Here is a 27809-nt window from a genome sequence, read left to right as displayed (position 1 = left end):
AATATGATCTGGGGGCGCGACTCTGAAGAGCCGTTCCGTTTCGAGATTCTCAGCAATTAACAAATCGTTTCACGTTAAAAGCGGGGATTCTTCAGGCTTCGATCTCAATGCAAATAGGCTAGAAAATTCGATTTCGTGATTTGACGCAGTTCATCAGTTTCATCCATGGAGTCCGATTCATCTCCTTCTCCATTGCAGAGATCTCATTCAGCCCGTCTTGGGTCATTCTGTCTCGTAAACCCTTCAAAACCCCTTGAATCTCCATTAAACACCTTCTTCGTCTTCTTCTTCCTATGCAACTTTTGCTCTGTAGTCTCCACATTCTCAGATTCAAATTTTGAGAGTACGTATACCCGCCACTGCGACCAAATCGTCCCCATTGCTGCGTTGCAGCCTCAGACTGGCGGTGTCCCTCGTATCGCTAAGTTGCTTCGATTCCGATATGGGTACTTCTCCGGCGGCGATCGACTTTTCAATAAAACCTCCCATTCCGCCGGTAAGCATACTTGGTTTGTGGTTCAGTCTGTTCACGAAACGGGGAAAGATGGCGTGTATGAAGTGCAAGGGAAGTTGCGTCTCTGGAACCGAGAAATGCAGCCAGTACAGAACCATTTCCGCAGGTTGCCAGGACAAGCTTACCGGCACCCCAGAATAACACATTGGAGAGCAGGTATAGACTTTGTGCTGCATGGATTGTGGTCTGAATCTTCTGGAAAGCTTTGTATGATTGGAACGGAATCGCATGGTAATGGTAAAGTAATAAATGTTATTCTTAAGCTTAATTACCCGCTCGTATCGAGCATTTTCAGTAGTTTCATTAATGGGACTCTTGAAAGCATTGATGACCAGACCAGCTTGTTTCACTTCGAACCGATTTCAATAATTGCTTTATCTCAGACTTCAAATTATGAGTATAGCATTGGGGGAAAAGATAATGATATTGGTTGTTTAGCTGAGGCAGATGGTGAAAGCTTACCGCTCAACAACTTCAGTCAAGGTGCCTGTACTGTATTTAATAAACGCACAGATTTATTCGAACTGAAATATGAGAGTAATTGTCAAGGTGATGATTGCAATCCTCTTGGTGCGAATGCTGGATATTTACCTGAGTTTATGTATTTTTATGGCATTCGATGTGCAGAAAGGCAAAAGGTTCAGATGTTGTTGGGTTTTCCTGATCCCAGTTATCAAGATTCTGTGTTTCCTTTTAATCCTAATTCAACACTGGTATCTGAGGGAACATGGGATGGGAAAAAGAACCGACTTTGTGCAGTAGCATGTCGAATCTTGAACTTTTCAGAATCATTCACTAACGCTTATGTTGGACATTGCTCAATTAAGCTTACACTGAGGTTCCCTTCAGTTTTGTCTTTAAGAAACAGAAGTGCTATTTTGGGCCAAATTTGGAGCACTAAAGCGGTTGATGAATCTGGCCAACTCAGTAAAATCGAATTTCTGAGCTCCTCCAAGATTCAAAGACTTCCCGTTAGTTTTCAGTATAAATATACTGAAATTGGCACAGTAAGAAAATCTTGTGCAGAAGACATGACAGCTACAGGGAAGGGAAGGATGCATCCAGATGGAAATTCTTCTGATATGAAATTTAGCATGTCAGTGAGAAACAGCAAAGGACAAGTAGCTCAGGGTTACTCATCACCACTATTTGTTAGTGATCAGATTTATGACAGTAAATTTTATGGGGGTTCACTTATGTTGACAAGGGACAGCCCAAAAGTGCATATGGCTCAATTGGTTAACCACAGCAGTGTGTTGAATATCAGCTACACGATAAGCTTTAAACCATCAGCTAATTTTAAGTTTGATAGTGAGGGTGCTTTGGCCAGAGAAGTTGTTATTTTTGCTGAAGGAATATACAATAGCAATACAGGACTTCTGTGTATGGTAGGATGCCGGAATCTGAGATCAACTAACAAGCGTACGCTGAAGAATGAATCACTGGATTGTGAACTTTTGATTAATGTTCAGTTTCCTCCTTTGAATGCAAAGGTCAATGAATATATTAAGGGAACTGTAGGAAGCAAAAGAGATAAATCTGATCCATATTATTTTGAGCCCCTTCAGTTGTCCTCATTTTCCATTTACAACAATCAAGTGGAAGCATCCATATGGAGAATGGATCTTGAAATCATTTTGTTATTGATATCGAACACGCTTGCTTGTTTGTTTGTAGGACTTCAACTCCGTTATATGAAAAAGTATCCAGATGTGCCACCTTACATAAGCATTGTGATGCTTATCCTTCTTACTCTGGGACACTTGATTCCACTGCTGTTGAACTTTGAGGCCTTAATCATGGGAAGCCATAAACAGAATGTTTTTCCTGGAAGTGGAGGTTGGCTTGAAGTGAATGAAGTGGTTGTAAGGGTGGTAACAATGGTAGCTTTCCTTCTGGAGTTGCGTCTTCTCCAGTTGGCTTGGTCTTCAAGAAAGGGTGAGAGAAGCCAACCAGGTTGCTGGGTTTCTGAGAAAAAGGTCCTTTTTGTGACTCTACCTCTGTATCTCGTTGGTGTATTGACAGCATGGTCGGTAAACAGATGGAAGAATTCCCAGCTGAAAAAATACAGGCCATTCCGACTATCCCGTCACCGATCCCGTGGACAACCTTCTTTTAGGCCGCCTTCCCTCTGGGAGGATCTCAAATCTTTGGCCGGTTTGCTCCTGGACGGTTTTCTTCTTCCACAGATACTATTCAACGTATTTTTTAACTCAGACGGAAAGGCTCTTTCATCATCTTTTTATGTTGGAACGACCATTGTTCGAATTCTGCCCCATGCTTATGATCTTTACAGAGCTCACAGTTCTGCGTGGTACCTTGATTTATCGTATATATATGCAAACCATAGGATGGATTTGTTTTCCACTGCTTGGGACATCATAATACCTTGCTGTGGACTTTCGTTTTCTTTCTTGATATACCTTCAACAGAAGTTTGGTGGCCGGTGTATTCTTCCAAAGAGATTCAGAGAAAGTTCTTCATATGAGAAAGTCCCTGTTATTGGTAACAACGATTTGTGATATAAATTGTATTGTGCAAAATGATTACATGCTTGAAATTTTTTAGTGAGCCCCGAAGTCATAAACTGCGATGCCATATACGTAACCTTCAGATACTGAGATTTTAAATTCTATAGTTTTTCATGAGCAATTCTCAAAATATAAGAGGGTCGTACAACGGTTGACAAAAGAAAAAGCGCATAATGCTGTCCATTAAAACCCAACCCAACTTCTGGCGAAATATTGGTCCCGACTAGTGCTTTGTATAAAGCCATATCTAATGTAATGTTAGGGTTGTTCCCTCTCATTCTGCACCGTCTAGGCGGGGCCTTACTAACGTAATCCATTGATTATTTGGTTTGAACAAATATTACTACCTTCTGTTCTAAATATAAAAACCAATTGAAAATTCAATTTAATTTAAATATAATATTCTGATTCATTTTACTTCATATATTTATTCATTTTCTTCTAAAATAGTTTTTATAGTGATTGTATACATTAAAAAGTTTTTATCCTAATGTATATGAATAACAAAAACATTTTTAAAAAATCAATACATATTTATTATAACTAATTAATTTAACTAATTTTCTTGATAATCGTAAATTAGAAATCTAGCTTTTGCGATAACTCTCTTTCCCCGCCCGCGTACAATATACATGCGCGTGGGTGTGTGGAAGATGCTCAATGGTTAAGGAGCATAGAACTGGCACGTTCAAGTGCAACAAGTACTTGCATGTATGTACTGATGTCCATTGGTCAGTTCAGAGAGGAAACTAAACAGAGTAAGATGCTCATAAAGTAACCTCAAGCCAAGAAAATTAGTGGGAATCTTATAGGAGCATAAAACAGGCATGTTCGAGTGTAATATGTACACGAGCAAGCCCACAAAACAGCTAATAAGAAATTGCAGCTGCCAAATTGAATTACATAAGAGAGAACGAAAATTTAGTTTCCCGTTACATGAAGCATTCAACAGCATCCAAAAGCGCAGGCTTTACAGATCAAAGAGCAAAATCCTAATAAATCACCTTGAGCCTAGAAAATAAGTGGGCATTGGGTACTTAGAGGGGCTTCGAGACAGACAAGTTGTGCAGCAAGTCGTCCGTTGGGCAAATCATCTTATGCTCCCGCATACTACTACACTAAACATGAGTCATCTGAGGCAGCAACAGGAAAACATGCGGACAAATAAAATCTGCCTCCCTCCTTTAAAGATTGACTGTCATGAGCCATCAACACGAGAGAAAGAGGGCTGGACTTCTCAGTTTCTTATGAACATAATCTGAAAATCATAGCAAAATTTGAATCAGAAATTTAAACATTCTATCAAGAACAAGTCCATATGACACAAACAATTGTTGTTAGCAGGGGGGAAAAAACGTTCTTCGGTACAGAAGTTCCTGGGGCGAAGAGAATCACTACAATAACCACAGGAGGCTCAAAACCTGGTAAACATTCAGCCAGTCACCACTGAAACCAAGCTTCAATCTATTTGAAGTAGCATGTAAATTAGTTCTGGTATAACAGAATAATGAAGTTAAACAGTTGCCACAGTCAGTTGTAAGGTACACAGGTTTTATGCTGAGTTTACAAACCATCTGCTCCTACCATTGACTGCTCCATTCCTACGCTTTGAAACATATTAAGCATAGCAAGATATCGGTGCTGTGAGAAAGAATCCCAGCAGAGTTTTGTTTTTAAAATCCTAGTTATGCAAAGAAACCAGCACATCCAAGATCCGGACGTCAACTAAATAAGTCTCCACAGACTCTTGTATTGTCTGATTCAGACAATGTGAAAGGTGATGATATCACAGTAGTAACTTAGATAGCAACAAAGGAGTGCTAAGAAAGACAGTTTGTCCCTTCTAATATGTACGTACTCGTATTTATCTGCAGTCATCCATCCGTCATGATAATATCAAGAGCTTCCAGTATTGGTGGTCCTCAAACTTGGATCTAAAACTAGTGTTCGCCCTCCATTAATGAGTTGCAGGATCCATAACCTGGCAATGTACAGATGCATCTAGGCAGAATTAACTACATGTGCACAGTATCTATGAGCATATCACGATAGCCATACATGCATTTTAAAACATAGGGGCAACTTTACATAGAGAGTAATATTCCAGCTAACCCTAGAAGTAAAATGCTTCTGCCAGTTACTCCATCACGGTTAAAGGGGGGAAAAGGATGTACTCCTCCGGTCCTTATTATAAGACCCAATTTGACTTTTTATTTGGTCCTAATTATAAGACCCAATCCATTTTCTCTCTTATATTTATGCATTTTTTTCCAAGATAATCCTTCTAATAATGATAGTTTTAGCCAATATACTTAATTAGCAAGGATATTTTAGGAATAACAACACTTATTTATTATAAATAACCAACTTAACTTACTTCCTTAATCTCCTCAAATAAGTCAATTGGGTCTTATAATTAGGACCGGAGGAGTAATTATGATCAAGAATTGACAGTTCAGCCGACACAGTTTGACTTTAATCGAACTATTTATCAAAGATCAATACCAGGCCCCCCCCCCCACCCTTCATTTTCAGCTGATAGAGGACTAAATATAAAACTAAACAAATGATATGAAAGAGGATAATATAACTTTTTTGGTCTGGTCCCTAAATTTTCTCTCAATTATCAATTTAGTCCCTAAATTTTAACTTGTAACTCACTCCTTGTAGTTTATTGAGTTAAGGGATTACACAGTTTTACTGTTTCAGAAAACTATAAAGACTGAGATGTTCTGAGTCAAGAAACTATAGGGAGGGAGTTAAAGACCAAGTCAAAAGTTCAGGAACTAATATTTTTTTTGGGTGAAAAGTTCAGAAACTAAATAAAAAATTAAAGAAAAGTTCAAGGACCAAAAGTTATATTTTCCCCTATAAAATTTACCAAGAGGATCCTAAAAGTTATATTTTCCCCCATAAAATTTACCTCCAGTCACATCTTAAGCAGACTTCTTGCCAGTAAGAATTCGAGATATCTGGAGGCCCCTGCTGAAAGCTTCATTAAAGAGGATCCTAGTTTGCATCGACTGAAATCCAGGCAACCATGAGAGCATCGCCATAGGAGCCATAACAATCATCCCAAACAACAAATCATATATCCGAGCCAAGGAAACTATCGTATCCCACACAATAGTTGATTGAAGAAAAGGCCTTAGAACTTGGGATATTAAAATCATTCCCCAGCCTGTGGGAATGAATGCCAATAGGCTTGTCAGAAGATCAATAAATTGAAAATGGGTGAACCTCAGAAAGATAACAATGACAAGAATCGTGACCACAATCACCATAAGCTGAACTAGCCGATAATATATGTGTTCCTTTGTAGCATATTTATCTCGTGCATAAGCTATGATGATATAAATACCAATAATCACAAACAAGCATACCCAAGATAGCAAGTAAACAGCTATACTGGGGTTGTGATTTGCGATACCCAACTGGTACACAATGCCATATTGAAAGAAGAAGAAACGAAGATCTAAAATGATCTCCAATAGCTTTCCCCATATGCCAGTTGTTTTCAAATGTTCTTGCTCCTCATACCACCATGTTTCCCAGCTTTGTTCTGCATTTTTGAACAACCCACCAGGATACCAAATCCAATTCACGAAATCATTGAAGTCATATACGGTCTTCAACCAATCAAATCCAGATGGATTGAAGACAAATGGCGACATTATCCATGAAACTACAAGAAACCAACTAGAGATTGTCATTATTATGAACACAAAAGTATCCTTATTTAAGGGACTATGGGAAGCATAGACAATCAAAATAACTCCAAGTTCAATAGCCTTCGCAAAATGGCTCCGAGCATAAAGCCGATAGTTCTCAGCAAAGCTCTTGTGCTCAACCACAAAACCACGTCCAGTGGCTCGGTATTTTGCCCCACCATGAAGAATAGTCCGTCCAAAGAAATGTGTATGAGTTCCCAAAGAAAAGGTATAGAACAGAGATGCAAGTTGCAACTGCATTGTCAAGAAATCCCATACTGCTGGAAGGAACCCATGCTCAAGAGTATTCTCAACAATCATTGGGAGTGCAGTGAAAAGACCAAGCTGGATGATAAACTGCTGATTTATGACTGCACCAAGGGCTTCATTGTTGGTAGTAGAAGCACTATTCTTGATTGCCCGCTCAATGCCACTGAGAGCCATATAAAGACGACCCCATAGAAAGGAATATACAGTCAGTACTACAACCATGGAGTTGAAGTAAAAACCTACAGTCGTGTAGAAAACTGAAAGCATGCGAAAGAAGTCCAATCTATGGCCTAACCGATACACATCTCTGCTCAGAACCTGTTCACCATTGCCACTAGAAACCTTGGCCTCAAACATTGCTATCTGATTCAAGCCAACATCTCTTCCTTTGCCTACTTGTATATATTCATGATGTGTCACATTGCCGCCTCGAAGTGTGCAGTTGAATCCAGCAAAAATATCTTCACTAATGTTGATCACTCTAGAGGCCTTGCTCACTCCACCCCGAGCCAGGAACCAGAATCTGTCAAATACATCCGGATGACCATAATGCATTCGCACTTTCAAAGGATTAGCCAAAACACGTTGACCCAAGGTCACAAAACTTGTTTCTTGAGCAGACATGAACCAAGCAAGGGAGGACACAGATCCTGTGAAAATATTCTCTCGAACCCCCAAAATGGTCGGCCTCCTAATGCCATAGTAGGCATTAAACTCCTGCAACAGATTCCGCATTTTGAGAGCCTCTTCAAAATAATTGTCTTGATTCATATCAATGGTCTGAACTGCGTCACCCCGGGTAAAGATTATGGCATGGTTCTGATTCTCTGGTTTTCCTTCTCCAACTTTTAAGGGACCTGGCAACCTAATGCGAAAGATCTCCACCTCCCTCTGTAACTGCTGATCAAACTTCACAAGAACAGAGTAATATTCAGTTTCACCTCTCCCCAAAGGCACCTCATCAACATATGCCACTCGAAGGGCCTCATTGTTTTTCATCAAATACAAAATCTCTTCAGCACGATGATCTTTTGCTGCCTTGTGCTGGCCATAAATTTGGCAAGCCACCACATATGTAAACTTCATCAGCGCACTCCCATATTCATGCCCCTTGAACAGTGGGGCCACACCACTATCTGCCCTTCTAAGACTTCGTAGAGAGGGAGGCCCATTCCGGTTTAAGCCATCCAAACCACTGTTTTGCTTTGTTGAGCCATGTGAACCAATATTTTGTGATTCCTCTCTAATGTCCATCTCAGAAGCTGAATCAAGAAAGGCAAGCATCTTAAGGGCCCTATAATAATACATCATCCCCCTGACTGTGCGTAATAGTGTTTGACCCCTATAAGATGCCCAAAGACGAAGATCCTTAGATTTTGTTGCCCAAATTTCATCATCCTCCTCCAAACCCTCTCTATGCATCCGCTCTAGAAAATTTTTCCATTCATCTTCATATATTTTTTGCAAATAAAACAAAGTAGTGATGCCATCCTCATTCTCCCTTCGAAGCATCTCTTTGCCATACAAAACATCTTCATTGTAATATGGGGTTAAAACACTAAAAGCCATCATTTTTTCAACATAGGGGCACGAGGCATGTTCATAAACAAAGAATTGGTAAAGAAAGCAATCCGCCTTCTTGCCTCAAGATTCAATGGTACATTTTGCATGGAGTCTTTAGAAGTAAGAATTGTGTGCAATCGTCTCAGCTGCCTAGTTAATATCGCATCTCCAACATCAGGAAACTGAATAGCATTTACAAAAAGCAAACCTTCATTAGCTGTTGAACCACGTGGAGCCAGACCTTCCTCTATCAACCGATCAGCATGCTTCTTCACCCTTGGGAATTCACGGACGAACAGTTCATACAAGGCTTGCAACAAATTTACAGCTGTATCCATATCTCTATTAGGTTGCATCAGAAGCTGAACAAATTTACTCAACTTAGCATGTACCTCTGGAAGCCGGGACATCTTATACACTTCTGTTAACTTCCCTGTCTCAATGTAGTTGTCCAAGTCCCTGAATATGTTATTCACAATGAAGAACTCTTCTGTGTCACCTTTAAGAATCATAAGAAACAAGTATTTGATGCTATCATAAGCTTCAATAACAGCACAGCGACGGTACTCATTCTTGCATATCCTCAACCAAAGTGACCAATCGGACTCATTTTCCAGCTCATTTGCCTGACTGAGGGCAAGTAATAGCTCATTGCGAAGAAGGAAACACGGCCAGCGAATGACCCTTATGTTCCAATAATTTGGTGGTAGTTCTAAGAGCTCAAGCTCCCTATCACTGATGAGATCTTCCTCCCTGAAAGTTATGATAATCTCATTCCATATTAAGGCAAACCTTGTAGCATCCACTTGGCTTGATTCAATCTTTTTAAAGGGTTGGCCAAACCCATATCGCAGTCTCAACCGATGAATAGCATCACGAAACTTCTTTAGCAATGTTAACTGAGGACTTAGAGGCTGCTCCTCTGGTATCAGATTGAACTGCAGTGCACTGGCAAAGAACTGAAATCTAAGTCTGAGTTGTTCAATATTCCGAATTTCACCCAAATGCGAGAAAAGGCCTATTGTTGCACCAACAAGGGAAGAGAAAATTGAATACCATATCTGCAAATCCATGAAGTAGATAAGTACAACAGGTAACCATAGCAAGACAACTGCTGTCCTGTTGGTGTTACTGAAAAATTCATGCCAGTTGTAAGTTACACCCTTGAGTTTCAAAAGAGCCTTTGTTGGAGCAACTAGAGGCTTGATTTGAACAACATAACTGAAAGAGAATTTTGAAGCTAAAACCAAAGTCCAGAACACAGTGTACTTCACATTATCTACAAGCCCTTCTCTCACACCACGGCCCACAAAAATCCGGGAATAAAACCACCATGTCCACACATACACAATCCTCCAGTCTGATTCTTCAATGAAGTTCCTTAACCGTGGAACAACAAATAGTACCAATGACAACAATTCTGGGATAAGAAAGAAAAAGACAACCTTAAGAAAAGTAATAATCCTCTGATTTGCCGCATCTGACCACCTATTATCAGAATTCTTTTGCATCCAAATCCTTCCATAGAACACAGCAAACACAACAGTCCATGTAATGGCAACCATACTCTTCAGCACCATCCTCACCCCAAGCCACATGGTCTCTCTTGAAACCAAACTATATTGAGTCCCAGCATCAAGCACTGATTGAAGCAACCTCAGACCACTCCACGTGATAAACACAGTCAACAACTCTACCTGGACATGTCTTCTCTCCAATGCGTCCCATGGATATTTTGTACCCTCCCAAGCAACAATAATGGCAGCCTGCAAGAAAAGGATGAGCATTACCCAAAGCCTATCAAAGCTTTTATAGACATTCCAGAAAGACCTCTGCTCTACAAACCCAGTCTTCCCTACTCGATTGCTCTTTGGAGTAGTCGCAAAGAAATTACATCCAAAGTCTAGTGGCCACCCTAATCTCTTCAAACACCTCCTACTCCAGAAATATTCATTAATGTCATCATAGTTCCTCCATGCCGAATGCGGAGCCTTTCCATTTTTACTACTATCAACCTCATCCTTAATCGTCTTGTATATGGGCATTACTACTGACTTCAGAAAGGCACAGTCACCGGATATTGAGGGCAAAAACGGACGACCCGTATCAGGGTCTGGGTACTCCTCAAGAACATAATTAAGTTCCTTCGCCATAAAATGATATATGTAGCAAATACATTCAGGAGCGAAGCGAAGATTTCCAGCCTCACCCCAAATCAAAAGGTAAAGCGAAACGTACAGCAATTCACGGCGGAGATCAGTAGGGTCTCGACGTTTTGACAGCAACACGTTCGACTTTAATCCAAGGTAAGAGCACCAAGCATTGTAATTATGAAGAAGCTTCCGTTGGAAACGACGTAGCACGCCGCGGTCCAGGGTATCGACGATTGCCGGAGGAGGCTGAAGCCGCATCTGCAAGTTAGCAAGGTGGAGAACCAAATGCTCCCTTTGGTTCCGTACGTTGTCCTTCTGGAACCCAAAGAAGTCGCCGAGCAAGTCGAGGAGGTCCATGTCAGAGCTCGATGGCCTGAAAGGGGGCTTCGGAAGGTCTCCTACAGTGCGTAGAGCAGCAGCAGCAGCACGCACTTCTGGGTACCGAAGAGAAGGGTGGTCAATAAGGAAGGCATGCACAGGTATAATGTTGAAAACTGACCCCGCTGGAGGAGGAGGAGGCGGCGGCGCGTGAGCACTGCCGCGCCTGGAGAGAGGACGCTGTCTCAAATTCATGGTGAGAGAAGTGAGGATACTTATTGATTCTCATACCGTTTTGGAACCCATCTTCTTCCCCAAGTGGATTTCTTACACACTTTTAAAAACCGCCACTGGCCAAAGCCCAAGTAACAACGATGCCGCTGAGATTAGAAGAATGAGTCTGAGGAGTGTCACAGCGAGACGTTGCTGTATTATCATTTATCACAGAGAGAGTGGGGAAGGGGGAGAAGCAGACGAAAAGCTGGGGATTAAAGAAAAACTGTACCTTTTCGGAATGCACACTTTCAAAAAGAATAATTTGGCGACGAGCTAGGGATGTGTAGTACACGCTCCAATCAGGATATTTGTACGTGGGTTTTAATTGGGACCCACTAAGGATCAGGGACAAGAGGTGGGACCCACTACTCAGCCATCATCAGCTTGTAAGATCCTGATCCTCAAAGCATCACTCGTGGCGTTGCGTCTCGACTCTCGAGTGAGCCCTTCCAGAAATGAGTTTTTATTTTTTTCAATCATACCAGAAACGTATTAACATCAGTTTATTATATTAATTAACCATATCAGATATCTCATGTCTGGAGGGAGTGACTTTAATAATAAATAGGATTAAGACGTAACACTTTAAATTTTTTTATAATATAATTAGCATATTGAAATATATTTCAGAAGTATTTAACATCATAAAGTATTTTTTGTGTTGATGTTAGATATATCAAAAAATACTTTTAGATAAAAAATATTTTAAAATACCAAATGTATTAAAAAAACTTTAAAGTACTGGACACACTTAAAATAATACTTTAACGTGTTGAATATAGTACAAAATATTTTAAAATGCTAACTGCATCTAGAAAAATATTTCAGGATACTAGATACATCTTAATCTAATAAACAAGTTGCATTAACATTTTTTAAAATTTAGTTGTCACTTCTAAATTTAGTTTTTTTAAACTAAAATGTGTGTCTTGAAAATATTTTCAAAATGTTTCAATTAAAAATATATATTCCTATATGAATAGAAGATATTTTTATTTTTAAATTTATGAATGGTGTTTTTTTTAGTACAAGTTTGTATTTTTTTTTCAGACAACTAGATGAATGGGGTGTTTGAATTAGTTTTTTTTTAAAGAGCATTTGAATTAGTTTTTTAGAAGTGATTCATAAATTTTAAAATAATTACACTGGTTGTGTCTTAATTTAGGTAAAAGCAATTTTTTAAATACTTTTTGAGTTTTCAAATACCTTTTAAAATATATAAGAAAAATTTTATCTCCAGTTACATAAAAATACTTCTAAAATAAACACCACTTGTGTCTTTTACATGCTTAGGCATAATTACCTTATATAATATACTATGAAATTTGTAACAAATACTATTTATAAAGTATGAATAAATTTATTTATGTTATGTTAATTTGCACATCATGTAAATTAAAAAATGAATTGAATTTATTTTCATATATACAATCTAAAATTTATAGAAAGCTATACTACGCAGCTCATGATCCCTAATGTCATGTAAAGTATGTAGGCTTATAATCCACTTGCATATTATTAAAATATAAAAAGTCTTCTTTTTTTTGCCAAACAGAATATAAAAACTCTAGAAATTGTTAAAACATTAAACAAAATTAAAAAAAAACAATTTGACTGAAGTTGCGTTGAAATTTGAAAATTAAAGATAAGAGTCTTCAGTTTTTTGCTCGAAAAGTTGATAATCAAGAGGTTTAAATTAAAAGAAGCTGCAAAGAAATTGAGTTGTCTAACTAATATCTCTCCGTTGATAAATTACAAATAATATGTTTTTTTTATATTTTATATTACCTCTGGTTTTTAAAACTCATTTGATTTTTATTTTGATCCTAAATATAAGACCCAACTCCGCTTTGTTTGTCATATTTATATATTTTTTTAAGATAGTCTTCATAATAATGGTAGTACTAGTCAATACACTTGATTAGTAAGAGTATTTTAGGAAATATAATACCTAATTATTACAAATAATTAACTCAACAAATTTTTTTAATTTATTTAAATTAATCAACTAACTCTTATATTAACAATTGGAGATAGTATTAATTAAGGGATAAATAATTCAGATCGTGCTTGCGCCATTGTAAAGGGCTTGTGGGCTTTAGATGTTATTTTTTTAATTTTAAATATAAAAATTATTTTATAATGTAAATTACACTATAAAATAAATCTTATATTTAAGACTTATACTAGTTGATCCAAGCACTCTGTAGTTGATCTTATTTTTTAAATGCACACAGTACCCCGATCTATCTAAGAAATAAAATAAGGCATAAAATTACACACAAAAAATTATAAGTAAAATTGCACAAAAATGACCATGGTTAAAATTAAATTACTAAAAAAGGGGGGCATTGAATATATCTAAAAAAAATAAGATTATGAATAAAATTGTATATCCACTCTTTTCATTTTTGAAAGAATATCATTTTAGTTCATGGAATCACACATGTTATTAAGATTCAAGATCAATCAGTAAATATTGTGTTCATTCAAGAGTTTTGAGTGGAACCAAATAGGCTGTGTTTTATGTTCCCCCCTTACTAAACATGAAACGACGCCGTTTTCAATTGAAAAAAAAATAACAATTTGTTAAATTTATGATCTAGCAATTTTGTTTAGGGTTATATATTTTTATTATATCATATTTTAAGTATATTATTATTTTAGTGATGATAGGATTGATTCGGATTCAATAATAATTAGCCAATTGATCATTAAATCGTTCTGATTTTGATTACTTAATGGTTGGTAACATTATTATTGTCATGATTATTGTATAATCATAAAAATCAAGTTGACAAAAAAAAATCATAAAAATCAAAATCTGATGACATGGGCACATGCCCACGTGGAACACATCGGTATGTTTCGTCCAAAGCTTGACGTCTGTCCTTTGCCAATATTTTCACGAAGTCTATTGACCTTTATGGTATCCTTTGTAGTAATATTTTAATAAAATTTGACAATAATATGTATTTTAAATATTTTTACTTGGGATTTTGTAATTTAAGAAATGTGAGATCATTTTTATCTGATTAGACCCAAAAAAGAAATTAAAAAAATTAACAAAACTGACTCGTCATTTCGTGATCGCTCACTCTTCGTGTCCTAAAGATTCTGTGGCTATTTTATCTAAAAAGGACAAATAAAAGAAGACAGCTTTGTTGCGAGGGAGACAAGCGTTGCCCTTTTTTCTTTCTCTCTCTCTCTCTCTTTTCTTAAATAAAAGGTGGGAATATACCGTGCATCTTTGTTATCTGTCCTACTTTTTTAGGAAAAGGTAATTACCTACAAAATTGAATTTTAAGTCTTGCGTCTCTTTCTCTCCAATTACGTGTACTTTGAGTTACAGTTACAGCAATTTTTGGTCTTCAAAGGTGATAATGCAAAGAGAGTACATTATACAAGTCATATTTGATCTAATTGCAAGGTGCGACAGAGAATTTAAAATTATAAAACCGTTGATTATTATTTTTTGTTGAGATGCATAACCAAAGAGTCTAAACAAGGGTCACATGACTACTTATTGATTCTCAAGTTGATGAGTTTAAGTAAATTGATGATAATTAGATAGACGTGCGGGGATCTACTTCTATACTCTTTTGGTTCTTAGTGTAAATATTATTTAATTAATTTAGGTAGGTTAAAAAAATTAATAAATTAGTTAATTTTAATAAACGTAACATATTCGTTTGCTAAAAAATGACATTATCTTCCAAAAAATCCATATGCAGCATTAGATTATATATCAATTTATAAATTGAATAAATCTGTTTGAAAAAAAATGAATATAAAAAATAAAATAAAATAATGTTTTATATTTAAGACCAAACTAGCTTTTTAAATGACTCTTGCATTTATACAACGTTTCGTTTTAATCATATATTTTGAGAACATTTTTCTTCAATGATTTGAAGTTGATCAATTTGCAAGTAAATTGTGCAATTTTTTTTCGAAATAAATTTTATTAAAATTGAACTCAAAATTAAATTATGCATAACTCAAGCAATAACGCCGGACTTATTTTTGGTTGGCCAAAAAAACAGTGGATTTCATTTGAGAGGATATATTTTTTTCCTAACCCATATTATATATTGATACACACAATTTGATTGACAAAAAAATTAAAAATATATATAAAGTGGGTCAATCCCTGAGAAGGGGGTGGGCAGGTATGCGATTCCTTGGTCAGCCCTGGCCCGCATTACACTCCGGCGTAAACCTCAAGTTCCTCTGCTTCATTATGGAGATAACCTGCTAGTCAAGGTCATCATGGAGATTTGATCGACTATTGAGAGACCGCACCACGTTCCATTTGTCAGGTGAAAATTAAAAAGACATAAATAAAAATATATTTGTTATATTTCTGAGATTAAAGGTATTAAACTTTTATATGATAAAAAAATACTTGTTCAAAAAATCAAAGTAAAAGGCCAGAGTCTAATACTAAGCATCACCTTATTGGTGAGGTTGTGTATTTGACCTCTACAGATATGATTAGAGCTGAAAAAACAGGTTGAGCCCGTGGACCGGCCTTTTTAGGCCCTGAAATTATGAGGGTGGGTTTGAAATTTTTCCCTCAAATGGGAAACAGGCCTTGGAAGGCCGAAGGCTTAAAAGGACCGGCCCGTTTAAGTCATTTTATAATTTTTTTTATTTTTTAAAATTTTTTTATGTAATTCTAATATTATTAATTTTTTACATTATTGATAATATTTCAAATATTTAGTTATTATTATCATTTTAAAATTAAATTTTACAGAATGATTTGATTTATTTAATTTTTAGACAATAATTTATCCAATTAAATTTTAAAAAATGGGTTAATTTGGATTTTAATAATGATTTGATTTATATTATATGCGTTGATATTTTTAAACTATATATATTTGATAATAGAGTATTTTTATACTTATATAACTTGTGATTCTATAATTTGAATTAAAAATTCATGAGTTTCAGCAACAATGTTTCTCATATTAAAGTTAAATAATAACTAGATTATAAAATTTAAAAGTAAAATTCTTATAAAGAAGAAAAACTTGATATTTTTGTTACGAAAGAAAAGTATACTTATAAAGAAGAGTAATTGATTATAGTGATGATGGAATTTCAAAAGATTAAAGATAGTTTTTATTTATTGCATAATTGCACTATGTATAAAACTTTTTGATATTGTTATTTTGTTAATGAATGTTTTAAATGTTACTGGACGTTGGTGAATATTTATATATGATGATATTTTATATTTGTGACTTAATTTTATTTATATTTATGTTTTTTATTAACAATTTTATTGGTTTGTTTTTATTTTTTTGATAAAAAATGTGAGAAATATAAAAAATAGTATTTTTTTTCTTAAACAGGCCAAAAGCCCGCAGGCCGGCCCTGAACCCGTTAGCTTAAGGGCTAGGCTTAGCAAATTAGAGTATTTTTGAAATTTCAGCCCTGGAAGGCTGGCCCTTTTAAGCCGCCAACCTTGAAGGACCGGCCCTGGAAGGCCGGGTCAGCCCTGATTCCCACCTCTAAATATGATCGGCACCTAAATCCTTTGCACAGGTGAAGAATAACAAAACAAAAGGAAAAAAAAAAATCAAAGTGAAGGGATTGTAATAATTGCTTTACCCAGTCAAAATATTGTGAAGTTAGATCAAATAATGGGATAATAGAGAACTCATTCCCTCCATGTTGTGAAGTTAGATAAAATAATGGGATAATAGAGAACTCGTTCCCTCCATATCTATGTCCTAACCAAACAATTTCCGAGCGGGTAAGAATTCCGTCACCAATAATCCAAACAAGAACACGAGCCATCTTTGAAATGATGGAACCTAAGCTTGTCCCGAATGATGATCTCTCTACTTGTCAGATTTGAGATAAATTTGATCGCTGAATGGCAATCTTCACATATCCTAAGGTTCTTAACAATCCTCAGAGTCACGCCATGGCTTGTCTTCATCAAACCAAATGCTACTGCAAGCTTCTCACTGTGATACCTAAGTGCGTATTCCCTCTCTTCTTCTTCCAACTCATGCATTGCCGCTTCAGGAGCAGGTAGATAACCTGCTTCCTTGCACCTCAGTATCAAGTCATCCAAATACTGATAAATCTCATCCGCTTCTGGGTGGGATTTATCACCCATGCTGAACAAGTAAGATTTGTTGTTCAAATCCATGATACTGTACCCCACTTGCTTCTTCAGGCCTCTCTGGATCATCATGTTTCTGACCAATTCCACTCTGTCCATTCTACCAGCTGATGCAAACACGTTAGAAAGCAAGACATAATGTCCAGGGTTGTCTGGCTCTGCATATAAGAGGTGTTCTGCAACTTCCACTGCGAGATCAAGATTCTTGTGCATTTTGCAGGCACCAAGCATCGCTGTCCATACCGCCGGAACGAGATCTTTCTGATGTAGTTGTTTGATGAAGTGATTTGCTTGATTGAGCAACCCAGCTCGCCCAAGCATATCAACCATGCAAACATGGTGCTCCACTCCAGGGACCAGACCATAGTCTTGTTTCATGCTTGTGAATGCTCTTTGTCCTTCATGAACAAGCCCAGCGTGGGCACATGCGGATAAGACAGCAACGAAGGTGACTGTATTTGGAGGTGGCCCAGTTGTTTTCATTTGATCGAAAAGCTCCATAGCTTGACTGCCATAACCATGAGTTCCATACCCAGAAATCATGGCTGTCCACACAATAACATTTCGTTTGGGCATGTTATCAAACACTTCCCGTGCTCGTGTCACCTCACCACATCGAGAAAACATGTTGATCAGTGAGGTACCAAGAATCACATTGACTTCAATGTTGTTGCTGATGATGTAATCATGCACCCAACATCCCAAGTTGAGTGACCCCAACTGAGAGCAAGCAGCCAATACACTAGCCAAAGTTGCAGAATCAGGATTAATGTTCAATGCTTGCATCTCATGAAATAGCGCTAATGCTTCCTTCGCAAGCCCGTTTTGTTCGTACCCTGAAATCATGGAGTTCCAAGCGACAATAGTTCTCTCCGGCATTTTATCAAACACTGACCGTGCGACACCCAAATTAGTTGATTTCGCGTGCAAGGTAACCAGAGCAGCTTGTACAAACGAATCGGTCCCGTACCCGTTAACAAAAACATGGGCATGAATGGCACTGCCAACTCTCGAAGCCGAGAGATCAGCACAAGCTTTGATCACAGACGTGAAGGTGTAAGTCGAAGTCGGGATACCGGCAAGTAGCATGTAACGATAGAAGATAATAGCATCGAAGGAAAAACCGAACTTGGAGGAGGCTTTAATGAGGGAATTGAAGAGGAAGGAATCAGGATCGACAACGGCGTAGAAGAGTCGGCGAGTGTAGGCGATGGAACCGGCGGTACAAGCCAATATTATGAGCTTCGTCAAAAGTGCTCGGCTGCGGTGGCAGCCGGAGACGACGAGATGGGCATGGGCTTGTCGTAGAAGCCGCAGACGCGGGCCTGCGCGGAGTAAAGCTCGATATTCTGCGGATTGTGAAGATCCTTCTGCAATTTGGTGTTTCTCTCTTAACTGTGTAGCTTCCATGAAAAATTTGCCATGAAATACAGTGAAAACTTGAAAGACTTCAACTTTCTTTCAGCTTTTTGAGCAATATACCGTAAACGGCCCAAAAAATCCTGAAAATTTTACATTGTAAATGTTTTGAGATTAAACGAGACAAAAATGACAGGCAAACCCTTTATCACATAGTACTATCTGAGTTCTCTGCAAAAATTTTAACAATTTTTTTTTTTGGGTTAAATTTGTGCCAGCCACCTTATCAATGGACCATGTGACTTGACTTTCTTGGAATAGAAATCCAGTTATAACCAAGAAGAAAAAAAGATGAATTCACACCCCCCCGGGCCCCAAAAAAAAACTTTAGATTGCCACCTCTAATGGATCTTAATTGAGTTTACTGATGTTTAAGAGGGGTAAAATTCTCCTCAACGCCCATTACAAATACCCCATCCTTGCAAAACCGGCAACCATAAGAATCTTTAAAATATCTTGATAAAGAAACAAGTCATGTAACGAATTCATTACACTCAGCAATGGAATTTACATTATAAAGAACACATATTGTACTTTGATTCCTCTGGTTCTGTCTAATGTGGTAGAATTGAATCCCACAAACAATCAGTCCCTCACTGCTGAAGAATTGACTTGCCTCTTTTAATTGTTGGATCCACCATCCCCAGATTTGGCGTTCTTAACGGAACATTTTGAAGATGAGATAGATAGTAGTCACATTTTGTTTCATCACCATTGAGTGAACTTGTTTAAGAATTTCAGTTAGGAGGATAGACATGATCACTGTACATATGAGCCGTCATGTTCAAAGCCTGAAGCATAGCTTCACCTCTGACGTTGAAGCTGAACTTGCATATCCCGCCATTGTTGATGTCAAGTGCGCGAAACCTGTACGTCAAGATTCAGGCTCAATGTCAAGAAACTAGCTACTTCACGGAAAGAAAGAAAGCATCTGAAAGTTGCTTCAACATGCAAAAGCCAGTGGTTTTGACATTTCAAACGGGCTACTCTAGTTTTGTTCTACTTTGGAATTCTCGCAAAACTAAATCCCCTCCTCAGGAGATAAAGGCGCATTGCTCCATATGAACCAAAATACATTTGATATTTTTAAATTCTCCTCCATTCAAACATAACCCAAAAAAGAGTACTATTTGAGCATTTACTGTGATCAACAGCAATAACAAGAAAGCTTTGACGCTGCAAGACAGGGCTAAAGCTTTCTACTACTTTTAACTAGGAGAATAATCAGTACGTAATAAGTTCAGAAGTTAGCAGTATCCTTTTAATAACAACACCAACAAAACTTGAAATCACAACCCTTAGATATTGAAAGTTTTACTCATGTAAATTTGAAATTATAACACCAAGAATACTCACCTCTCTGTGCCCAGACCCAAGGCAGTGCAAGTCAATGCCCTCAATATAGATTTGTGAGTCACAACAAGGAAGCTTTCTCCCTGATGAATGAGACACAAACTTAGATGTTGCCTCAAAAACTTTTACTTGCAAAAGTAAATGACAAGGAGAAGATCTTTACAGGCGTCAGTAAGATTTTCTTCCAAGCCCTTCTTGCATCTATCCAGAGATCTCTTAGAGGATATCTACCATTTATGAAAAAATTCGCCGGATCTTCTCTCCAGGTTGTATAGTCTTCTGGATATATTTTCTTAGCATCCGCTGCCTCCAAACCAGGAACACACTGTGTCAGTGTACGCTTAAGTTATAGGAAAGAATATAGGTTGGATCCAGAAGTGACATACAAATTATATTTTAACAGCATTTTAAGAGAGTACGCTCAATTTCACCAAGAATCGATTGTTGCCATAAAATTAATAGAAAGTAAAGTGGCTGAACTTTTCAGTTGAACAGAGAAATCTTACCATTTGTCATGCCTTCGAGATGATATAAACACAATTCCTTGAGTGAATCAAAGAAAACAAGTGGTTTATCCCTCCCTTGCCACATGATCTCAGCAGTTTGCTATATCAAAATGCCAAACATTTTAAGTAAAATGAAAATCCATATTGGCAACCTCTAGAGCTAAGTTTCCCAGATCCCCAACCTTGGCACGAGATATTGGACTTGAAAAGCACTGATCAAAATATATATTTTCCAAGGCTTTCCTGCACCTTTCTGCTTGCTTCTCTCCAGTTTCTGTTAGTATTGATAAGTCTGAACTTCCCTGTGCATATATCAGCAATTTAATGATTATATATGTAGGATGCAACGGAAGGATGGAGTCTGGTGTGAAAATCTAAATAACTCAGTTACTAGATACTTGAATTCACAAAAGTGGTATTATAAGTATTGAACAGTTGAAGTGATTAAAAAAACATTCAACAAAAGACATGAAGGAGGTAGAACTATTTAATTACTATATTATCATTCACAGCCTCTCTTGATGCTAGAAGGCAGAAGAGAGAAGATAATTTAAAAGATAAATCGCAAACCTGAATCCTGCTTTCCGAATTCCAAGTGCTCAGACCATGCCTTATTAGAATTACCGTCTTCGATGAAGAGATTGACTCATTAGTTAGTGACGTTGTTGCTTGCGTGAAATCGTATGCGCCACCGGTCAGAGGAAAACCATCAACAGTTGCAAGTTTCTCTGCATAAAAACCCCACAGAAACGAAATTTAACTCAATTAATAGAAGAATTAAAATAAAAATGCCCATGTTTTCCCCTGCCTCCATATAAATTTATGAATTTAGCCCCACATAAAGACTTGTGAAACAAATCAAACATTTAACTTCTGACACATTTCAAAACTATTCATCTTAAAAAAGCTAACAAAAAGACATAACAATGCCAGCCTCAAATGTGAGCAGAAACGGGCAACGAGACATGACAAAAGCAGTCCTCTTTAATCTTCACAACTATTATGGTCACGCAATTAACCTACATGATAAAATTATCCCAACAAGAATACAACAGTTCAGAACTGAACCCCTAATCTTTTACAGCAATTTCAATTTCAACAAGTAAACTTGCCAATCATTAATAACCTCCCTTCCACCGGCTCATATAGACACACATCATCATTACATCAACAAATTCTGCGTGCAATGATCAAGACTCATAATCTCACCTGAGGTAGCCTCTGAACTAGAAGTCGAGCAGTGGATGAATAAAGCTGCAGATGAACGAGAAGAAAGCTGAAGGGTAGGCCGTGGCGTGGAATAAGAATGGGGAATTAAAGCCGAGCAGGAAGGGGCGGTGAAGACAGCCCCTACGCAGGTCATTTTCTCTCTCTAGTAACTCAGAGGCTCGCCGTTCCGATTTGACAATCAAATGAAATTCATGCTACAGATAGCAGCAGAAGCAAAAGCGGAAGGAAAGGAAAATGAGGATTGCGGATGACGCGAAACAAGGCGAGGAAATGTTCGTAAACTTGAGGACTCCCTTCTCCTTTGTGTGTATACGGTGTATATCTTTACAGATAATAAGTTGGGTCCCACCGTCATGTATATATGAGGATATGCTTCAGAACCATGGATGGGAGATTCCAAATTCCCAGGTGAACTGAGTTATCGATATATTATTACTTTCAGGGGGAAAAATAATTTGTTCACGCAAATTGTAGTTCATAGGAGTAATACTTCGTTCATTTTCCCCCCACCTTGGGGCATCTTAAAGCGACGAAAAAAGACACCAGTCTCACTTTTAAACATTTGACAGCTAGAACCTATGCGCCTATGGGGTTATTTGGTTACTGGAAATGCTATGAACGCGGGAATGGAGATCCAATTAATTACTTTCACGCATGCTGTTTTGTAAGTAATTGGTGACCATCAGTGACCAAACTCGCCTGAGTGATATTGAAGGACTAACTACAATATATCGAATTCCTAGGATCCCCTCTTTTTAATAAAACAAATAGGCAAAAAATATTTCAAAAATTTTAATCATGCAATATTAAACTGCAGAACTATGAATATGAACCGATATGCAAAAACATATCATTAAAAAACTAGTAACATATATATATGAAGTTTGTATCAAGTTCTCTATTCGTAAAGACTAAAAACGGAAGAGTGGCTGGCATATGAAATAACCATAGCAGTTGGAAAAGATCTCTGAATAAGCACACATTAGATATTGAATTTCCGTTACTGAGTGCTATAACTTCAAAATCTAGTCGCGAATGGAAGGTGTTTAACAAAGAAAAATGATTCGATATAAAGTTCATCTTTAATTACATATCCAAGCGAAACGAACAGAGTCATGGGCTGGCAGTTTCAATCATCAGGCGGAAAATCCTCATCTGAGGCACTATCCAAAAACGAACCCAGAGTTTTCCTCAAAATGCTGAAAGTTTTGTCATCCTGCGTGGTCAAAATGAGTTGTTTAAATGTTTCTGCTCAGAAAGGTGAGCTTTGTGCTGTGCGGGTATAAACTAAATAACAAACGTAGGAGCAAAAGCAGTTGCGAATCCAAGAACTCAATGCTAATTATTAGCACATATATACCTGTTTCTTCTTTTTTAAGGACTCCTCCAGTTTGGCAATTTTATCATTACAGGCCTTTTCTTGTTGAGATATCATATTTCTTTCCTTCTTTCCTGAAATGGTGATAAATGTCCATAAAGAAAGCATTTAAAGAAGATATTCCATAAAGCAATGGCCTCAAATTCCTATCATTTTTCACCAGAAAGATGAAATGAGTCTTAAGGCTTACTCAGTTGTTCGTATCTCAAGAACAGCTTTTCCTTCTCTTCCTCAAATTTAGAGAATATATCTAGCAAACAGAGACCTCAGTTAATGCATTAAGCAAAGAGTACTAAATGGTCGCTTAAAACATGTCCAAATTTATTCTGAGAGAGTTAATGGGATAATGATTGATCGTGTATATGAAATCTGCATGCAATTGAATTTTTGCAAGATAAAATGATTTGATTATAAAGATCGGCTCCCTTGCATTCTGAAAATGATGCTTGTACGAGTATTAAGTGGTAAATAAATTGAATTTTTGCAAGATAAATGACTTGATTATACTGCTTGTCCATCATTGATCCATTTTTTTCCGGGTATATAGAAGATACCAAAAGAGATCCCACGATAAACAGCACTCCAAATAGGCAATACAAGACATGTCATTACTTCTTTTCCAATTCAAACCCGGTGTTAATACGTAAAAGTAGATCCAAGAATAAACTTTACAGAAGCCCGTTGGCTGATGGCTTGCACTGAATACATGACACAATAAGCATAATTTTTTTTTAATCAAGAGCTCCAGTGTTTTGATTGTCTGAAACGGTTCCGTGAGGTATCTCACCTTTATTTATTATCCATCTTCATTTGAATCTTATAAATGTAATTGCAAAAGGAGCACTGCACTTCATAGGGTCAGAGCTGTTGATGATAACAGCGGTGCAAGTACCTTTCAAGGCCTGTAGATGGGCAGCCTTCTCCTTGGAAAATTTCTCGTATAGTGATTGGAACTTCACAGTTTCATTCTTCAAGGAATTCTCACACTGCAAGACAACAAACACAAACAAATTGAATTCCAAGTAACATGTAATTCCTTTCTTATGAGTTGAAGCAATCGTATTGGCTGTTAACTATTGTCACATACGTCTTTGGAACTCTTTGAAAGTGCCTTAGCAAAACTTTGTCTGACAGTGTAAAGAAGAGGGGGGGGGGAATCCTTGGTTAGCCCGATGAAACAGAACTCAATATGGTTAAAAAGAGATATAGGAAGTATAACACTGAATTTGGAATAAGATGGCCTCAAGTTTACCTATCCTTCTCAAATTTGGACTTCAGTTCCTCAATCATAGACTTGATTTCAGCTGCCACGCTGTCACAAACAGAAAGCAGTACTCACAAAGCCTTAGCAGCGAAGCTCTCATAACTCAATCTCACGGCATCATAATTATAGAATTTTAAATCTGTAAGAAGAACATTTCTCGAATTCGAAATAATAAGTTAAAACAGACTTCAGTAACCGTTCGAATGCCAGATAAGTATGCAACTTCACTGAAACAGCTTGCATTGATTTCTCACTATACAAGACCAAAAGCCAGATCGCAAAAAAATGCACAAACCTTGCAAACACTAAATACTTATTAGAGTTCACAACAGAACAATCTTCAATTATGATCACATGGCATCGTAGTACCTGCTTATTGTCTCTTCGTTCTTCTTCTGATCGTCCATCTGAGCTCTCTCTCTTATGTGTTGCAGCGCAGTCATGATTCCTTTGAGATCACTGCAAAGTCATCGCCATGATTCGAATTTCTTAAGATATTTCAGAATAGTACTCCAACCAAAAAAAAAAAAGCAAAGACGAAGGGAAACTGTTATCGGAAGACGAACTCGGAGAGATCAAAATCGAAGTCGAAATTCTCTCCGACGTGTTTTTTCTTGTCCGAGACGGCGAGATCAGGCTCGGATGCTCGTTTCCTGGTTCCGATTTTCGTTGTAGACATTGCAGATGAATCGAAGCTCAGTGAAGCGTAGCTTCTTCGTTATTAGTGAGAGATTCAATATGTTTACAATTCTTGTGAATTGCAAGAAATTTAGCGCGCTCAGGCGGTTGGGTTTCTGAAACTTTTGCGAGATTTAAAAAACCATTTTTTTAGTTAAATTGTGGAGGGAAATACAGTTTTTTTCTTTTTTTAATTTTTCTATTAGTATTTACATTATGAAATTAAGATATTAAATCTAAAATTGCCAAAAGCCTTCGAAGTTCGAACTTTTGTGAGCCATGACAAGTGCAGTTCCTGCAAATTTTAGGCGATGTACTATATACTACGACATGAAAACATGTTGTTCAAAGATATTTTTAACACATTTGTCAAAATATTTAGTTAAATATTGCTTTGCTTAATTATATAATTATCCGGTCTTACATATAAAACAGTTCTTATAATGTATTTATTTAAACTTGTAGAAAGAAAAATAGATAGTTGGCCCAAAAAAAGAAGAAAGTAGATAATTAGATTACGAGGATAGATTGATAATTTTAAAATTCTCACCCTAAATTTTAACTAATAAAAATTATATTAAAATTAAGATTAGATTATAGATTTTGAAAATGAAGACGTCAATCTGTCGGGCTTTTTTTTGCTGGGGTTTAAATCTTGATAAATCATATTATAAAGAACTAGTTAATTTTAATTAATTACATTATAAAGGATTAGTCAATCTTAATTAATCACATTATGAAAGACTAGTCATTTTCGTCGGATTCAATCTAATTTGTTATTAAACACAACACGTCTTTCAAAATTTATGATATCTGGTAAGTACGTGTAACTTGTTGTTTAGAAAAAAATTATTTGCATGAGCATCTAAGTAATCATTTTACAGTATTGCATTGTTGTATGGGACCTAAATATTTAATGATTAATTATATGTGTCACTTTCTTTCAAGAAGTGAGATGACATATATTCTCATGATTTTTTTCATTAATTAAAAAAAATCTAGATTGTTATTGTCTGATTATTTAATGTGAGAGTTAAAATTCAGTGAACACTAACGATGTATGTATTATTTAATCACATTTATAACATGCATGAGATTGAAATGGGAAGAATATAATTGAATTTCTAATTACATTGCAGGTTGCAGGACAATGATTGAAAAACTTTTGAGAAGAATAAAAAAAATTATCATCAGTCCGGAGAATCAGGTTAGCACAACGGCGTTATCAATATGGACAAAGCGTGAACTTAAATCTTAATTAAGTAAACTTAATTATACAGTTATATGTATATAGTAGAGTGTGTAAGTGTGTGTGTGTTGTGAGCATATAATAAAACGAGTTTGGAAAATCACTTGACAATGTGTGCAAATTTAAATTGATATGATTTTGTGTTAACATAGGCAGTTAGTCACGGACTAAACACCGAATTAACAAAACCTAAAGATTCTATTAATGTTGACGTTCATAATGATTCTATTCCTATTGTCAGTATAAATTTAATTTCTTAACTTTAAAAAATATATTTTTATTCATTTAATTTTAAACCGTGAACAAAAAAAAGGGACTAAATATTGATAAAACACTTTAAATACTAATATATTAAATTTAATTTTAAAATAATTATTATTTTTATAAAAAATCGACTAATAATTCTAGAGCTAAAAAACTAAAAATATACTAATTAAAATAGAGAGATCAAATTAAAACTTTATACTACCTCCGATCCTAATTATAAGAGCTAGTTGACTAATTTGAGGAGATTAAAGAAGTAAGTTGAGTTAGTTATTTGTCCTAAATAGGTGTTATCTTTCTTAAAATAGTCTTGCTAATCAAATGTATTGACTAGAACTATCATTATTAGAAGGGCTATTTTAAAAAAAAATATAAATATGAGAAATAAAGTGGATTGGGGTCTTATATTTAAGATCAAAATAAAAGTCAAACATGATCTTATATTAAAGACTAGTGGTAGTATAACACGAGTACTATTTTTTGTCCTAATTATAAGATATTGTTTATACTTATTTTTCCTGCATGGTAAAGATATAAAAAAACTGAAGAAAAAATTTTTTGAATCAAGAAAAATATTGGAAAATATATAAGTTACAAGAAAAATAAGAGAAATAAAAGAAAAACACCGGAACACCGTCAAAGAAAATAAAAGATTTTTTGTAGTGATTACTATAATGGTATAGACTTTTTGGGTAAAACTTTAAAGAATATTTAGATATAGCCATTCACACATATATAAAGTTTTAATAATTATTTAACAATTCCGGTCAAAAAAAATAATTATTTAACAATAATTAATGTACATTGATGACGTATGGGAAAAAATTCCGCTTAGAAAAGTTTTAAAAATATTTAACGATGTCGATGGACACGCAAGAATTGCTCAGCAAATGAGATGTTTACTACAATTACCTAGACATCGTACGATGAACGCCGAAACAGAAGCTGGTTCGTGCATGTGATCGCAGTGCCACGTCACAATGAG

General features: G+C 36.4%; 5 protein-coding genes and 1 non-coding gene across 7 annotated transcripts; 1 reads left to right on the top strand and 5 right to left on the bottom strand.

The window, feature by feature from the left end:
- The first annotated feature begins 13 nt into the window (after positions 1–13).
- LOC114732451 (uncharacterized) lies at positions 14–3078 on the top strand. The gene has a single exon (XM_028919731.1). It carries the CDS (start codon positions 166–168, stop codon positions 3034–3036), a length of 2871 nt encoding a protein of 956 aa, XP_028775564.1. The 5' UTR covers positions 14–165; the 3' UTR covers positions 3037–3078.
- On the bottom strand, positions 2913–22402 carry LOC114732454 (probable 2-carboxy-D-arabinitol-1-phosphatase). Of its 2 annotated transcripts, XR_003738981.1 has the most exons (9): positions 21971–22402; positions 21332–21489; positions 20944–21063; positions 20762–20861; positions 20419–20558; positions 20259–20338; positions 19486–19769; positions 11024–11033; positions 2913–2923 (listed from the first exon to the last, which is right to left on the bottom strand). XR_003738981.1 is itself a non-coding variant. In XM_028919734.1 (7 exons), exons 1-7 carry the CDS (start codon positions 22122–22124, stop codon positions 19640–19642), a joined length of 882 nt encoding a protein of 293 aa, XP_028775567.1. In that variant the 5' UTR covers positions 22125–22402; the 3' UTR covers positions 19219–19639. The 2 variants fall into 2 exon arrangements, 1 of the variants encoding a protein (XP_028775567.1); XM_028919734.1 differs by lacking the exons at positions 2913–2923; positions 11024–11033 and having other exon boundaries at positions 19219–19769.
- On the bottom strand, positions 3840–11419 carry LOC114732450 (callose synthase 11-like). The gene is given in 4 exon segments (XM_028919730.1): positions 3840–4303; positions 4904–5026; positions 5969–8608; positions 8611–11419. Coding segments are annotated over 2 exon segments (5331 nt in total). The 5' UTR covers positions 11315–11419; the 3' UTR covers positions 3840–4303; positions 4904–5026; positions 5969–5981.
- Positions 8267–8347, bottom strand: LOC114732474 (small nucleolar RNA J33). The gene has a single exon (XR_003738984.1). It is a non-coding gene; the product is annotated as a small nucleolar RNA J33 (small nucleolar RNA).
- Positions 17027–19136, bottom strand: LOC114732453 (pentatricopeptide repeat-containing protein At2g33760). Its single transcript, XM_028919733.1, has one exon. It carries the CDS (start codon positions 18891–18893, stop codon positions 17118–17120), a length of 1776 nt encoding a protein of 591 aa, XP_028775566.1. The 5' UTR covers positions 18894–19136; the 3' UTR covers positions 17027–17117.
- Positions 22403–23043: 641 nt separating the features above from the next.
- On the bottom strand, positions 23044–25271 carry LOC114732455 (DNA ligase 1). The gene is made up of 8 exons (XM_028919736.1): positions 25200–25271; positions 25003–25092; positions 24622–24681; positions 24457–24496; positions 24262–24355; positions 23560–23619; positions 23352–23443; positions 23044–23207 (listed from the first exon to the last, which is right to left on the bottom strand). Exons 2-8 carry the CDS (start codon positions 25074–25076, stop codon positions 23121–23123), a joined length of 507 nt encoding a protein of 168 aa, XP_028775569.1. The 5' UTR covers positions 25077–25092; positions 25200–25271; the 3' UTR covers positions 23044–23120.
- Between the last annotated feature and the right edge of the window lie 2538 nt (positions 25272–27809).

This window comes from Neltuma alba, unplaced genomic scaffold (assembly GCF_004799145.2).
Source record: "Neltuma alba isolate B1F8T4 unplaced genomic scaffold, ASM479914v2 tig00012912_pilon, whole genome shotgun sequence".
Classification (NCBI taxonomy): domain Eukaryota; kingdom Viridiplantae; phylum Streptophyta; class Magnoliopsida; order Fabales; family Fabaceae; genus Neltuma; species Neltuma alba.
Note: the sequence above shows the minus strand (reverse complement) of the source record. Positions and strands in the feature narration are given on the sequence as shown.